Source organism: Cibotium barometz, chromosome 14, assembly GCF_041138505.1.
Source record: "Cibotium barometz isolate CiBa-2024 chromosome 14, ASM4113850v1, whole genome shotgun sequence".
NCBI classification, from domain to species: domain Eukaryota; kingdom Viridiplantae; phylum Streptophyta; class Polypodiopsida; order Cyatheales; family Cibotiaceae; genus Cibotium; species Cibotium barometz.
The window spans coordinates 59,276,591-59,293,874 of NC_141059.1; the positions used below are offsets into that span (position 1 = coordinate 59,276,591).

Sequence of the window (17,284 nt, forward strand, 5' to 3'; positions counted from 1 at the left end):
GCAGAATCTCGGTGATAACGAAGGCTGCCCAATATAACAAGACATCAACCATGTGATCCTCTAAAAGTAAAAAGAGCAATATGGCAAGATCAGCATCCCAATCTCTCTGAGCCATGCATATGTAACAACGTTCACGACAAGCCAATGGTGTAGTAATAGTCCAAGTTGCATACCAATGTGAACCATACATCCAATGTGACTAGTACACATATATCGTAGAAGTCCCATAAGCGAATGTACTGTCAACTGTCAGTACCTTCGAGTGAGACAAAAGCTACACCAACAACCTCTAGATGACATCTAGCCTGTCTGTATCAAGGGAGTGGAGGTACTACCCCCCTCTTGAGCATCAAGCAATGCTCCAGACCCATGCTCTGCTGAACCTGAATGCGTCGTAGCAAGAGTCGGCTCCAACTCAAAGACATCAAGATAAACTGCAATACCTAACGTGCACCACCTCACCGATCTTTTCCAATACCTGAAAAGGTCCATAGTAGCGCATGCTCAACTTACGGAATAAGCGCTCTTTAACCTTCATCTTCTTGAGCCTGTATTTCTCAAAACACAAAAGGACCCAATCACCCAATGCAAACTCTAATGCACACATGTGACGGTCTATTGCCTTTTTTTGCTTTTGTTGAGTTCTTTGGAGTGCCAACTTAACTCTTCTATAAGCTTCATCCATGTTCTCCACATCCTGGTCAGCCTGAAAAATCTTATCCTTTGTGTGCAAAATGGGTAGTACCTTCCTCCCTTCCACAATCTCAAAAGGCGCCTTGCCCGTTGACATACGGACGGTGTTGTTATAAGCGAACTCTACCAAAGGAAGATACTTTTCCATTGTTGCTTGTGCTCTAAGACATAGCACTTAAGAAGATCTAACACTGTGGATTCTGGAATTAGCCTCTTCCGACTGCCCATCTGTCTCTGTGGATGAAACGAAGATGAAAACTTGAGAGTTGTCCGATGTTGTCAAACAACCCTCTCCAAAATAAACTCGTCATCCGTGGATCACAGTCAGTGATGATAGACGAAGACATGCAATGATACTTGAAGATGTTCGCCATGAACAACTTCACCATGTGATCAACTTTGATCTTCTTACGCACGGGAATGAAATGAGCATGCTTACTAAACCGGCATATGATAGTCCAAATGCCATCATTCTCCATTTGCGTCCTCGAAAGATCAAATATAAAATCCATGGCAATGCTCTCCCATGGTCTATCTGGAATAGGTAAAGGCCCATGGCAATGCTCTCCTATGGTCTATCTGGAATAGGTAAAGGCTGAAGTAACCCTGGTGTCTTCTGACAGTCAAACTTCACCTTCTAACATACGATGCATTGCCTAACAAAAGTGTCACGACCCTGTGTTTTTCTCTGGACAAGATGCAGATGTGCACGGGGACATGGTGGACAGTGTGAATGGCATCAGGTGGGAGTGAAGATGGAAGCCCATGTGTGGACAACCCCATGTGTGAAAGGGGGCAAAAAGATTTTAGCTTAAAAGGTTTAAAAACCTTTGTAATCATTTATAAAGCCCTTCATAAAAGAAAATCGTGGCCCTTAAGCTATTTTGGGGCCACATGTGCTTTCTGGGGAAAGAGGAAGGCTGGCGGGCAGCGCATGAGAGAGGAGAGCCTTTCTGAAAACAGGGCGCATACAGGCTGCTGGCGTGGAGAGCTTTTCTGAAAACAGGCAGGCTGCAAGGCTGCGCTTCAGCTTTCTCTTGTTTTTTTGAGAGAGTTGCAAGCAAGCAAAGCTGTTGTGTATGCAGGCGCAGCTGAATTCAGGCTCTGAACTGACTCTTGAAGAGGGAAGCTACTGGCTGGTGTGTTGCACAATAGGACAGAAACACAGATCCTTTTTCTTCTCTCTCTTTGGCTTTTTGGAGGATAAGATGGCTGCTGTGCTGCAGAGTACACAGGCGCCTGCAGGTTCTTTCTTTTCTTTCTCTCTCGTTTGCTTTTGGCGAGAAGATGGTTGTCAGTTGGGAAGTGTGAGTTGTGAGAAGGGAACACAAGGCTGGACAGCAGGTTCTCTCACAAGTATTCTCCCTCTTCCGGCTGCAAGACAAGAGGACAAGACAATTCGGGGCTTTTCCTCGAGTCTTTTCTTCCTTGTGGAAAGCGACATAAAGACTGTAAGTCTCTCTTTCTTTGTGAGCAAGTGGGACTGCAGGTGATGTCTTTCGGAGTCTCTCTTTTCACTGGCTCAAGACTGTTCTAGAGTGGTTCTCTCTAGCCCTTTGTGAGAGGAAGGGTTTGGCAGTTCAGAGGGTGGAAACAGGACAATTTATGGGCTGTTTTTGTTTGGTTGCAAATTCAGCAATGTACTTGGGTTTTGGGCTGCAAGTACAGGTCACTTGGTTATGTTTCTTGGCATGGGAGTGAAGCAAGCTCGCATGGCTGCGTGCTCATGGAGCAGATTGTTTTCTTCCTGCTAGAAAGGAAGAGTGGGACCTACAGTTATGGGAATCTCTATGTTGCCAGATGTTTCATGAGGGAATAGGTAACTAGATGTATGGGAAACATGACAGAAGTTTCAAAGGGAAACAGGCCTAAGGATTTCATGTGGAAACAGGTCGTAGGTTTTCTCGAAGAGACATGTTTTTGGGTTTCTCCAGGAGATAGGTCACATGCAGGCAGAAGGTACAGAAATGGACACATGTTTGGTACAGCCTTGCTACTGATTGGACAGGGGACAGGGAATCCATGACAGAGATGGATAGTACCCTTGAGAGGTAGAGAGGGTTTGTACAGGTGTGTCGACTGTATGGTATGCTGTGCTGTGATACTCTTTTGAGAGACAGTTTGGGAGTCTGTGTTGTGATGCAAGAGCACTGGATGTGTCAGGGTGTGATGCTGTTCATAGAGTGAGAGGCTATGGATGGTTGTGGCAGCCTTGATCATGGGAGAAAGCTTCTGTATGCAGACTCAATGTGAGAGAGTCTTTCGATGTGAACAATGGCTGGATTTATTTGTGGATGCCGTGTGGACAGGAAGCCAGATGCAGGTTCTTTGCAGGCTTCAGGAGTTCTACTGGGACGGCTGAATTACCAGCTTTATATCGTAATCAAAGCTCTTATAATCAATTAAAGAAATACCGCAAGGGGCGCCACTGCGATTTGGGGCCAATCGGTGTCCGTGTACTATTTGCGGGAGCACTCTAGCTCCCCCTGTTTGTTTTCCTTTTCTAGGTCCTCAATGGTGTTGAAGTGTTTTATGTGCGAGTGTTTGTTTCACCGCCCGTCAGGCCGGTTTACAAGGTTCCGTTGCCGGGACACGTCGTCGACTTTCTCAAGGAGGCGAGTCCGTGGTTGCTTTGGTCGGGACAATCGCCAACTTTCCTAAGGGGACGAGCTCGTGGTTGTCTCATGAGAGTCACATCAAAAGCTTCAACATGAGGAAAGTGAAAAGGAAGTGCAGGACACAGTACAGGATTTGTGTCTTTGCCTATATGAGGTGAAGAGCAAGAGCTGAAGATGAAGCTCAGGAGAAAAGACACCAAGGACAAGAAGTAGTCGACCAGGAACAAGAAGCAGTTGAAGTGTTATGGTGCAGGAAATGCGTTGAAGGCTATGGCTTTCGACAGTTTGTCACCAGTGGTATCTTCATAGAGGCTTCATGGGTTCGGAAGACAGTTTCCTTCTATGTTTAGCAGTGGTGATCTACTATGCTTCATCGAGGACTTGCGCTTACCACTTGGGTGGAGTGCAAGCAGGTTTTGGGTGCCTGAGGATGTATCATATGAGGCTCAGATGGAAGTGGAGGAACTTGAGGAGGTTTCTATTCCTGAGCATATACTGGCACATAAGGAAAGAAAGGTACAGGGTAAGGTTTCCCGTCGCTATCCTGTGACGTTCAAGAGCTGTTCACTGATGGATACGAAGTGGATGGAGGAGGTTCACTGATGGATGCGAAGTGGATGGAGGAGGGTGACTTAGCATATTCACCTCAGGAGTTGCAGCTTTATCTTGATACCTATGAGTTGGAGCCAACTCTTATTGTTACGGCTCATTCAGGTTCAGCAGAGCATAGGTCTGGAGCATTGCCTGATGCTCAAGAGGGGGGTAGCACCTCCGCTCCCTTGTTGTTACAGATAGGCTCAGTTGTCATCTAGGAGTCGCTTGGTGACATCTTTGTATTCACCCGAAGGTACTGAGGCTGACAGTACATCTGCTTATGGGACTTCTATGACCTTGTGTTCTAGACACGTGAGATGGTAAAGTTGGGTATGGTTCACAGTCGGCCGCACCTTGAACTATAACTGCAACTATGGATAACTCTATGGAGGACATAAGTCTTGCGAGCAGTCCTAGAGTTGGTTTGGTTCATGGAAATATGGATCGAACTCTGTTTGTGCATGTATGCATTCACTTTTTTGAGGTAGAGGTATTTTTGTATTCCGGTGCCATTGGATCCTGGTATCATTGAGAATACATTGGGAAATACTCTGCATTGTGTCATGTGCTGCATGTATGTTGGTATGATACATCAAGTGCTTTATTATGTTCATGGATGCACCATTGGGTGTGACTCCTGCGGGATGGCCATGAGACATATGTGGGAAAGTACTTAGTGGATGTAGTGTTTGGATGCATTGAGTGCTTTCATATGCTCATGTTGTACCATCAGTCGTGGGTCCTGCTGGATGTCCATGGGCATAAGGCTTGCGAGCAGCCCTTAGACTATTACTTTGGAGTAGGTAGAGCATTTTGAGGAGCATATTGTTTGCGAATGCATATGTGTGTCATGCATATGTGTGTCATATGTAGAATGATGCATGGTTTTGTTTTTGGCTAACACCGGTAACGTGTTTCCATTTGGTTTTAGACTTTTGCTGTAGGTTCTGAAGGAACAAGCAAGAGGACAGTGTGGCTTATTGTGCAGGATGATTATTTTATCACCCAGATGCATTGGAGGGCCATTGTTTTTGCCATATGGGGTATCTTTGCTCATGAGATGCTTTACTGTGCCATTGAGTGCAATCGAGGACGCTTGCCATTTTTCTGGTGTGTTGCACAATAGGACAGAAACACAGATCCTTTTTCTTCTCTCTCTTTGGCTTTTTGGAGGATAAGATGGCTGCTGTGCTGTAGAGTACACAGGCGCCTGCAGGTTCTTTCTTTTCTCTCTCTCTCCTTTGCTTTTGGCGAGAAGATGGTTGTCAGTTGGGAAGTGTGAGTTGTGAGAAGGGAACACAAGGCTGGACAGCAGGTTCTCTCACAAGTATTCTCCCTCTTCCGGCTGCAAGACAAGAGGACAAGACAATTCGGGGCTTTTCCTCGAGTCTTTTCTTCCTTGTGGAAAGCGACATAAAGACTGTAAGTCTCTCTTTCTTTGTGAGCAAGTGGGACTGCAGGTGATGTCTTTCGGAGTCTCTCTTTTCACTGGCTCAAGACTGTTCTAGAGTGGTTCTCTCTAGCCCTTTGTGAGAGGAAGGGTTTGGCAGTTCAGAGGGTGGAAACAGGACAATTTATGGGCTGTTTTTGTTTGGTTGCAAATTCAGCAATGTACTTGGGTTTTGGGCTGCAAGTACAGGTCACTTGGTTATGTTTCTTGGCATGGGAGTGAAGCAAGCTCGCATGGCTGCGTGCTCATGGAGCAGATTGTTTTCTTCCTGCTAGAAAGGAAGAGTGGGACCTACAGTTATGGGAATCTCTATGTTGCCAGATGTTTCATGAGGGAATAGGTAACTAGATGTATGGGAAACATGACAGAAGTTTCAAAGGGAAACAGGCCTAAGGATTTCATGTGGAAACAGGTCGTAGGTTTTCTCGAAGAGACATGTTTTTGGGTTTCTCCAGGAGATAGGTCACATGCAGGCAGAAGGTACAGAAATGGACACATGTTTGGTACAGCCTTGCTACTGATTGGACAGGGGACAGGGAATCCATGACAGAGATGGATAGTACCCTTGAGAGGTAGAGAGGGTTTGTACAGGTGTGTCGACTGTATGGTATGCTGTGCTGTGATACTCTTTTGAGAGACAGTTTGGGAGTCTGTGTTGTGATGCAAGAGCACTGGATGTGTCAGGGTGTGATGTTGTTCATAGAGTGAGAGGCTATGGATGGTTGTGGCAGCCTTGATCATGGGAGAAAGCTTCTGTATGCAGACTCAATGTGAGAGAGTCTTTCGATGTGAACAATGGCTGGATTTATTTGTGGATGCCGTGTGGACAGGAAGCCAGATGCAGGTTCTTTGCAGGCTTCAGGAGTTCTACTGGGACGGCTGAATTACCAGCTTTATATTGTAATCAAAGCTCTTATAATCAATTAAAGAAATACCGCAAGGGGCGCCACTGCGATTTGGGGCCAATCGGTGTCCGTGTACTATTTGCAGGAGCACTCTAGCTCCCCCTGTTTGTTTTCCTTTTCTAGGTCCTCAATGGTGTTGAAGTGTTTTATGTGCGAGTGTTTGTTTCACCGCCCGTCAGGCCGGTTTACAAAAGCATCAACATCCCTTCTCAAGGTTGGCCAATAAAAGAAAGCCTCAACTGTCTTTACCATGGCCTCAATGCCCCTATGACCTGCATACGGTGGAGCATGACTTTCAATCATAACCTTGAGCCGTAACTCTCTGGTAACACACAGTCTATCATGCATCAACAAAAAGCCATCCCTAAGAGTATAATGATCATGCGACTGACCCTCAGAGATCTGATCATGGACCCTACCAAAATCCTCATCCTATGCATACTGCTCTTTCATCTTATCAAGCTCATGATGATAAGCAAGTGAAACCGCTGAGACCTGTGGCTTGCGTGACAAAGCATATGCCACAACATTCTTTTTGCCTTCCACATGTACAATCTGAAAGTGGAACATAGACAAAAAGTTGGCCCATCTCACATGCTTCTCAGAAAAGCTTAGTCTGCGCGAGGAAATAACGCAACGTCTGATGATATGTCTACACAATGAAATCAGTCCCAAGCAAATAGTGTTTCCATGTAGACAGAGCCTGAATTACAACCAACATCTCTTTCTCATAGACCTGTAAATGCTTCTCGGCATTCTGTAATATACGACTCTCATAGGCTAATACATGTCCTTCTTGCATAAGAACTACCCCAATGCTATTCCCACCTGCATCACACTGGACAACAAAAGCCTTTCGGAGATCCGGTAGTACCAATACGGGATTCAAAGTAAGCTTTTCTTTAAGCTTCTTAAAGGCTGCAATTTCTCGATCAGCCCATCGAAACGGAGTTCCCTTCTCTGTCAAAGCATGAAGAGGCAAAGCAATCTCAGCAAAATACCATGTGTACCACCTGTAATAGGAACACAATCCCAAAAAGATGAGTACACCATGCACGGTCCTCAAATCTGGCCAATTGAGAATTGCTTCTACTTACGAAGAATCCATACGGACTCCTTTAGACACGATGTGCCCCAAGAAGTGTATTTCTTCCAAGAAGGACTCAGTCTTCTTGCCATTTATGACCAACCTATGCTTCCAGCGTTCTTCAAACACTGTGGCCAAATGCTCCCTATGCTCCTCGTCTGAGCGTGAATGCACAATCATGTCATCAAAGAATGTGTCCACAAACACTCAATGAGGCCAGAAAATCCTAGCCATCATCCTGTTAAAGGTGGCGGGAGCATTTGTCAAGCCAAAGGGCATGCATGACAAAGAACTCATATAGCCCAAAGGTGGTACAAAATGTTGTCTTATGCACATCCTCGGGTCTAATGCGTATCTGGTGATACCCGCTTTTTAAGTAAATCCGACTAAAGACTATGGAGCCCTGTAAGCGGTCCAAAATGTCATCGATTCTCGGAATAGGGAATCGATTCTTGATGGTATTCTTATTTAGTGCCCTGTAATCTATGCACGTGCGCCAAGGACCATCTTTCTTTTGCACTAAGAGTACAGGTGAGCAAAAGGGTAATGAGCTTGGCTAAATCCTGCCCCTTTTTCAACAACTCCTGTAACTAGCTCATAATTTTCTCTTGTTGGGATACACTAACACGGTACGGCGGTCTATTTGGTGGGGTACTCCCAGGAATAAGATCAATAACAAGATCTTTTGGCCTTTCCGGAGAAAGTTCCTGTAACATGCGGAAGCTTCGGAGAAGGTCGGTAACTTCAATGCTCAGAAATCAGCACACTTTTCACGACGGAACTAACGCACAAAACTGAATGAAGATGTGTAGAAAATAGAGAGAGAGAGAGAGAGAGAGAGAGAGAGGACACAGTATTGGGTCCCAAATACCCTCTGAAGGACCCTCACCACGGATGGTGTATTCGCTTTATTATAATGACGTGAATCTGAAAAGAAAATACAGAAAACTTGACCTTTCTTGGCTGAGAAATCTCTGCCCTTGACCTGCAGTTCTTCACCCCTTTCACACCATCCCCATGCCCATCCTAAGACGTGGGGTAGCCCTATGGGCTGGCCCCTTTTCCTATAATCAAACCCTAACTAACTACTCACTGATCTGGCATCCAGTACCATACCAAATACACAGAATCCTTGACATCATTCCAGAGGGAGACTCACAACGCGGACTGGCTCTGTTTCATGTGCAGGACAGTGCACACCTGACCTTGGACTCCTATGCAGGACAATGCAGTGATGCACACCTGACCTTGGACGACTGAGATGGATCCCTAGTTGACTCTGGGCTCACATGGGACCAGTTCACCATCCCAGGTCCTGTACCTTCTGTACAAATATGTCTACGTGGCATCCAAGTGCGAGATGCACGTGACATCCCCTTCTGCTTAACTTGGCGGAAGCTGCATAGCCTCCAAATAATCCGTCAATAACGCCGAACAGTCTTCAAAAACTCTGTCGAGCCATACCGCTTCGTGGGTCCCTCGGTCCTGAAACTTCGTGAAGAACTGTCTTAGTCTTCGGCCTGAGCCATACTTAAAACGGTGCAGAAGAATCTATTCTGGAACCATAACTTCTGCTAAACGGTGCAGAAGAATCTATTCTGGAACCATAACTTTGACTTTTGAAGGGATAGGACCTGCATATGGCTTTAACCAATTGACGTGAAACACATCGTGCATAATCCAACTGAGAGGTAGCTTTAATTGCATAGACACCTCATTAATCTTTTTCCTAATGGGAAAAGGTCTGAAGCTCCTGAAAGACAACTTTGGACATCGCTTGCCCACCTGTTTCAACTTTTGCTTCATAATCCGGAGATAAACCCAATCCCCTTCCGAAACTTCATATCCCTTCGATCTTTATTGACCTGTGGAGTGTAGGCCTCTTACGCTTTAGCCAACTTGTCTTTAACTGACTCTAAAATCTCTTAGTAAGACTCCTTCACTCTATTCGCTTCAGGTACTGAAGACGAGGTCCTGGTCAACGACGACTAGAAAGGTCTTCCAAACGTTGCCTCATATGGAGTCCTGCCAATAGCTGAAGAAAAAGAATCATTCAAAACAGCTTGAACTAAAGACAAATAAGATTCCCACTTACCTTGCTGATCGTGGACATAATACTTCAGCACATCAAAGGCCAACTGGTTGCATATCTCTGTCTGGCCGTCCGTCTGTGGGTTGAATGCACTGAAAAATTTCAATTTAGTACCAAAGTTATCAAACAATGCCCTCCAAAAATGACTGATAAATTTGGCATCGCGATCTGACACTATGGTCCTAGGAATCCCGCCAATCGGGTACCAATGCGGAATGAACAATTGGACAACATCCTCGGCGATCACATTGGCCTTGCAAGGAATAAGCATAACAAAAAGAGTCTAACTGAATACATCATTGCCATTCATGGCTTATACATATGCATGTCCAAACTACCAGTCCTCTGGACCTCTTAGCATAGAGATTTCACACAGCCATGTGCCCCAAAACACCAGTGTTATTCACCTCTAATCAACCAAGATAATAAATACATCCACAAGGCCTTGAATACGCATCTAACTGGCCCATGCACATAGCCAAAAACACACCCATACATCAGCCCGTAAACTCTTCCAAATCAATCCAAAAACTTACCCTATTTCCATCCCCCGAACTGCCAAACCATTCCTCTCAAGGGCCAGAATAGCACCTCCGAAACAGTCTTGAACTAGTGGAAAGAGGGACTCGATTGTGCACCTTCTGCAGTCCCACATGCTCACAAAGAGAGAGAGGCAGAGAAACCTGCAGATCTTGTGTCACCTTCTCCCAAAGAGAGAAGAAAAAGAAAAAGAAAAAGAGAAATCTGTTGTCCTACAGTCCTGGCCACCGGCCTACTCACAAAGGGAGAGCTGTTCGCCTGCTAACTATCTGCCCACGTGCAGTCCAGACCTGCCAGTTCTCCATAGCCCAGCCCACGTGCAATCCAGCCGTCACCAAAGAGAGAGAGAGAGAGAGAGAGAGAGAGAGAGAGAGAGAGAGATCGTTTCTAACCTGTGTGCCCAACTAACCAGCCTTTCAGAGAAAAACCACCCACGTATGTTGTAACCTGACTATGTGCCCAAGGAGAGAATCAGCCAGTCGCCTCTCCAGCCCCGTCCTTCACAGAAACGTGGGAGAGAGAGAGAGAGAGAGAGAGAGAGAGAGAGAGTTCAGCACGCCCTCCTGTGCACCCAGCCATGTATCCCTTTCCAAGCGACGAAGCACCTGCCCACATATCTTCAGCCGACCAACATCTCCTCCACGTGTAGCATTTAGCCCAACTCTTGAAAAAGCCACCACCAATATAAGCATGGGCTTCCCCTAAAGAGGACCACGATTCCCTTTAAACTTTTGTCCCTTCCTTTTGTTTTGCTCCCACCCCACATGGGATAGTAAAAAGAATCTTTAATAGGTGACCCCAAGTGTGAATATATAACCAATGTCCTACACACTGACCACCATGCTCATACATACGTTACATAAGTTCACGGGATCGTGACATCATGATTGATAATGGAGCCACTTACAACTTTCTTAACTACACAATAGTTAAGAAGTTGCGATTGCCAGAGACCAAGAGTGACCATAAGTATACTATATCATTGGCTGATGGTCACGATAAGACTATTTGGGACACAGTGGTCTTGGGCATACCTTTAGCTATATAGAGCTACGAGGCCAGTTTGGATTTTCAAGTCATGCACTTGGCAAAAGCCGATATATAGCTAGGCAGAATGTCATGTGCACAGTGTGTATCTACCGTGTGCTACACGCACACAAGACTAGCTTTGAGGTTTGGGGAAGCTTGGAGCTAGGCAAGCTGATTGGCGAGCTGAGTTAGGGATAGACTAACGGGCGGGCACCCAAGTATGGACGAGTGGACGCCCAAGTGTGGACGCTCGATGACCGGCCAAGAGCCTATAAAAGGGTGGCCAAGGTTAGTCATTAGTCATAGAGAGTCTCGCGTGACTTTGTGAGCGCTCTATGGTCAGGAGCCTGGATCTAGTGCAGACGTGCACCTGCTTCATGCAACCGAGGCTGGCAGCAGTCTCGAGGCCCGTGAGGGTAGCTTCGTGGCGGTATGGGACGTCACGAGGTAGAGATTGGTCGGTACGTCCATCTAGTTAGCTCAGCTCGTGGCTCGGTGGGGACAGCCAAGTCTTGTGGGCTTGCCCACGGCTATCGAGGTTGGGAGGTGAGTCAGGCCTGCACCCCCCGTCTTGTTAGCTCAGCTCGTGGCTCGGTGGGGACAGCCAAGTCTTGTGGGCTTGCCCACGGCTATCGAGGTTGGGAGGTGAGTCAGGCCTGCACCCCCCGTCTTGTTTGTTTGGTTTGTTTGCCGGTTTCGAGTCTTGTACCAGGAGCATTCCACGAGGAGATCCTATGGGAATTTGACAGTGGTATCAGAGCAAGCCTCGTGAACGAGCAAGTCGGTAGGTAGAGAAAAAGAGGTCGAAGAAAAAGTAAGAGTTCGAGAAGCTTGCTGTTTTTTCTGTGCATACTGCTGTTTTTTCAGATTAAGTATGTTGTTTTCTCATCGTAGGAGCCCATGATGGTAGAGATTGTGGTCTAGTTGGGTTGGTTTGCTTAGCAAGAAGAAGGGTTGTGTTTTTGCAACTGTTTGAACAGTTTTGAAGAGAGAAAACAAGAAAAGCCAGTCGGCTGTATGAGAGAGAGAGAGAGAGAGAGAGAGAGAGAGGGACGGCTGTTAACGATTGGGATGCTGGTCGGCTACTGTTTGGCTGCGCAGCTCTTACGAGGGAAGAAGGTAGCCTTGGAATTATTCGCACACAAGCAGCTCTGCGCACGCAGAGCGAGCACGAAGAGCTACTCCAATCGGCGCCGTTTTCAGAGAAAGCGTGGCAAGTGACGAGCCTTGTAGCCGACAGGTGGCGGCTAGTCTAGCGGAGCTTTTTTCCTCTTCACGTGCTGTTTGCAGGTGTCGACCAGCCTGCTTTCATCATTTTTAGCCCAGGTTTTTTTTTAGACACACCGCTTTTTGTTTTTTTTTAAGAACTTCACAAAACAAAGAAAAAAAACAATCGTAGCAAAGCAAACAAAAAAAAAGCTACCTTTTGTTACATTATGTTTTGTTTTTCTTTAAAAGAAACAAAAACAAGACAAAGTGTTTTTTCATTTTTAAAAAAACCCAAGTATTGCTTTATAAGTGTTTTTTTTCTTTTTTTTAAGAAAATAGAATATATATAGTAGGTCCAGGCTGCGAAGGATGCAAACAGAGAGGTGCACAAGGCATCAGAGCCCAGAAGAAGCAGGTCGCCAACTACATGTATATCAAACAATACAAGAGAGAAGAGGTCATGGGTATTGAAAGAAAACATATCGTGGGCAACAACATAAGTTTGAAGGCATCTCAACTATATTGGCAACTTGAAAAGCAGCATAGTAGGGTTGCAACGTAGGCAAAAAATAGTTGTGGCCTCACTTGTCAAGAGGTACAAAATCTCTTCTCCTCAACTTGACTCTGTATGTGGCATGTAGAGTAGCCCCTCAACACTATAGGTGGCAAGCAGAGTAAGCATCTTCACTCTATCTCCCTATGAGTTATAAAGAGTAGCTAAATCCTCAATGTCTCTCCATTGTGCACCAAACAAAACAGTGATGGCTTCTCTATATCGAGGCATGTAAAAACACCATCTAGAGAAAACGTAGCAAGGTGACCGATAGGGGATCTCCAATAAACACAAGCAGCATCCTTAGCACCTCAACAACATCAAAATGACTAGAAGAAAGATATCTCCAACAGTATCGCTTCCTTGTGCTCATGCATATCAATACACAAAATTGAGCAAGTGAAAAGGAAACAATGAAACACAAGAAGTGCGAATTGAAGGAGGAGATTTGGGAGCAACAGTTAGTTTTGGTACACCATCTCCAATGCAGAGATCATGATGAAGAAGAAGATCACAGGTGCACAGTTAGGAAACTTGGGCTCCACCAAGAGCTACAACAACACCGAAACGGTCACCAACAACAACAACATTATCATCATCAGCAAATTATTTTCATAGAACCCTTGTAATTTTTACCGTCAAATAAGTGCGTAAAAATTCCCTCACTATCCAAGCCAACATTGTAATGGCCACCAAATGAGTAGGCCAAAAATCATTTAAAATGTTGTAACACTTGACCACCGAGTAGCCAAAGATACACCCAGGGGGAGTGAAAAACGAAACACCTCCAAGTAACCTTTATATATATATATATATATATATATATATATATATATATATATATATATATATATAAACACAAAAAGCAAAAGCTAAAGATAGCTTTTGTGGAAGCCTATATATTCCCCTTAAGCGGGCTTCTAGTCACACATCTCTCAAGTTCTCAAGCTCTCAAGCTCTCGAGTTCCCTAGCACTTTATTGTGCAAGATCAATTTTTTCTCTCACCTTGCCCTCTTCAAGATGTCGACCCAAGAATCCGAGTTGGAGCCCCTTATCGAACGTGAAGGCCTGCGCTACGGAAGATACCGATGCCAATCTTTTCGACGATTATGTGTCAAAATCAAATTTTCAAGAATTTAAAGTTGCTCTCAAAGCTTCTTCTTTGGAACGTCAAGCACAAATCGCCGCGCGCATGTAGGCTTTGCAGAACTCCATCTCTTTGTTGACCACTACCCTATCTACTCTTTCGGGTATGGATACCTTGGCATCTGCTTTAGGCTCCGACATTATTCTGGAACAGTTTGGGGACGAGCAAAAGCAGCGAGATAGTGGACACTTGGCTACATAAGTGGCAAGTCCATTTTCAGTTCCATCCATATGATGATGGGAAAAAGATCCAATTAGCAGTAAGTTTCCTCTCAGGTAAAGCTTTGCTTTGGTGGAAAGAACTCAACCCTAAACCAACGACTTGGGCACAGTTCGAAGACGTCTTCAAGAAAGAATTCCTCAAGAAAGAGGATGACTATGATGTTGTTGCCCGATTTACTACTTTGACCATGACCTCGCAGAACCTCACTTATGAGGTATACCTCCAAAAATTTAGGGACTTGCAGATGAAAGCTACGAAGATGGATCCCACAACTCTTTTGGGGTTCTTCGTAGCCGGTTTTACCCAACTCATACGGTTTACAGGTTAAAAATAACAAATGCAAAACTTTGGACGAGGCCATTCATTCAGCTTGTATCTATGATGATACAATGGTCTCTTCCAAGTCTAAACCTATTTCAAGATGGTAGACCTGTTGCTTTTGAAAGTACAAAGCAAGACGACACTCAATCTCGTTGGCCAACCCTTGAGAAGGAGCTTTATGCTGTGATTCACGCTCTCAAGGTTTGGAGACATTATTTATATGGCTCCAAGTGAGAGGAAGGAAAGCTCGATGAACTAAATTAATGCAAGATTTTGATTTTGAGATTCGTTATAGAAAAGGGTCCATGAATAGTGTTGCAGATGCACTTAGTCGAATTAGAAAGGTGAATACTTTGTCGTTCACCGAGATTTCTACTGACTTATTTCAGTCATTGAGAGGGCTTTGCAGGACTGATAGTTATTTTGGCCCATTTTGGCAAAAGACCTAGGACGGGAGCTCATTGATTAACCAAGACTCGATGACTGAGCAATCTATCATTCAAGCTGCAGGAGGCCAATGGATGATTCAGAATGGTTTACTATTCCTTAATGACAAAATTTGTGTACCATAGATCCCGGACATTCAGTCCAAGATTCTTAAGGAGTGTCACGATACCCCTTCTACTGGACACCCTGGGGTACACAGGACATTATCGTATGTCATGTGTACATTGTGTATCTACCGTGTGCTACACGCACACAAGACTAGCTTCGAGGTTTGGGAAAGCTTGGAGCTAGGCAAGCTGATCGGCGAGTTGAGTTAGGGATAGACTAACGGGTGAGTACCCCGGTATGGACAGGCGAGCGCCCAAGTGTGGACGCTCGATGACCGGCCAAGAGCCTATAAAAGAGTGGCCAAGGTTAGTCATTAGTCATAGAGTCTCGCGTGACTTTGTGAGAGCTCTATGGTCAGGAACCTGGATCTAGTGTAGACGTGCACCTGCTTCATGCAACCGAGGCCGGCAGGAGTCTCGAGGCCCGCGAGGGTAGCTCCGTGGCCGTATGGGACGTCACGAGATAGAGATTTGTCGGTACGTCCATCTAGTTAGCTCAACTCGTGGCTCGCTGGGGACAGCCAAGTCTTGTGGGCTTGCCCACGGCTGTCGAGGTTGGGAGGTGAGTCAGGCCTACACCCCCGTCTTGTTTGTTTGGTTTGTTTGCAGGTTTCGAGTCTTGTACCAAGAGCGTTCCACGAGGAGATCCTATGGGGATTTAAAAGAGAAAGTGGTTGTATAACCTCATCCCTACCTTGAGTCGTAGCTACCACAACAATAGCCTAGAGTTTGTGCACGAGGGAAGAATAGTGAGGCTACAGGGTGAGCATGAGGTTCCAACTGCACCTATGATTTAGTCCTTAGAGTTCTATCGTGCCATCGACATCAACGACATCCGATAAGTATACTTTTGTACTCTTACATCAATTTGTTTCCGTAGATGAAATAAATATGGTTGATAAAGTTTTCGTAGTTGAAACTAATTTAAGTTATAACTTAAATTTTTCTTGGACGAGACCATTGTTTTCTAAAAACCTATTTTGTCTTCTTTTCAACAAAACGTTAATATCAAGGCTAAAACCAAAACAATAAAACAAGAGAACGCAATTGCTTTGAGTGATTTATTGCGAGGGTTTAGGAATGTGTTTCTCGATGATCTCCCAAATGATGTTCCACCGTCTAGGGAGCTTGACCATGGCATTGTCCTGCTACCAAGGTCAAAACCTATAAGCAAACCTCCTTACAGATTAAGTCACTCCAAGGTAAAGAAAGTGAAATGGCAGCTAGCTGAGTATGTGAAGAAAGGGTTTATACGCCCGAGTTCTTCACCATGGGCTTCACCATTCCTTGATAAAAAAGAAAAATGGAACTATGCGGATGTGTATAGACAATCATACTCTTAATGAGATATTCTTTAAGAATAAATAAATACCCGATGCCCCGCATTGACGAGTTATTCATCAACTCAACGGTGCGAAGTATTTTTCTAAGATTGATCTTAGATCAAGGTATCACCAAGTCAAAATTAGTAAACAGGATGTTTCCAAGGCCACGTTTAGCACTCATTTTGGACATTAAAAGTCCCTAGTCATGCCATTCGACTTAAAGAATACTTCAGCGATATTTCTGATGCTAATGGACAAGATTTTACATCCATATTTGGAGAAATTCATAGTAATTTTTCTTGGCGACATACTTATATACAGTAAGTCCAAAGAAGAACACTTCCAGCATTTGCACTCAATATTCAAACACCTTAGGAAAAATAAGCCATCTGGGAAGGAATCCAAATGCAAATTTTTTGCTTAGAAAATCCATTATTTAGGCCATATTGTCTCCAAAAATTTTACGGATAAATCCTAACAAGATGCTCAATGTGGCTATCGCGACAGCACCAGGATTGAGCATTGAGTAGTTACGTTAGGCACAATTTGTTTTGGAGACAGACGGTAGTAGGGAGGTAATTGGGACGATTTTATTTGCAAAGAGATCGCCCTGTTGCATTTGAATGCAAGAAGCTTAACTGTGCCTAACGTAACTACTCAGCTGACGAGCGAGAGTTACTCGCTAGTCTTCATGCTCTAAAAAAGTGGCGACATTATTTATATAGCGCTATGTTTAAGGTCCGGACAGATCATGAAAGTCTTAAATGGCTTTCAAGTCAGAATGAGCTAAAAGGTAGAAAAGCTCGGTGAACGAAGATCCTATAAGAGTTTGACCTTACACTCTGTTACCAAAGAGATAAATTAAACGTAGTGACGGATGCATTGAGCCGCATGCAGATGGTGAACAGCGAATTCTTCGAGTCACTACGTGGGTTATGTGATCA

General features: G+C 44.8%; 1 protein-coding gene across 4 annotated transcripts in view; it reads right to left on the reverse strand.

The window, feature by feature from the left end:
• LOC147632241 (uncharacterized) overlaps positions 1-17,284 on the reverse strand; it is a 55,305-nt gene that overhangs the window by 34,749 nt on the left and 3,272 nt on the right. For 2 of the 4 annotated variants that reach the window (XR_015267434.1, XM_086808921.1), the window contains exon 2: positions 9,443-9,531. The exons of the other annotated variants lie outside the window; for them this stretch is intronic. Coding sequence is in view for 1 of the 2 variants with exons in the window: in XM_086808921.1 (XP_086665047.1) it covers positions 9,443-9,531 (89 nt within the window). In the remaining variant the exon portion in view is untranslated. The remainder of the gene's footprint in view (positions 1-9,442; positions 9,532-17,284) is intronic. 4 annotated transcript variants of the gene reach the window in all.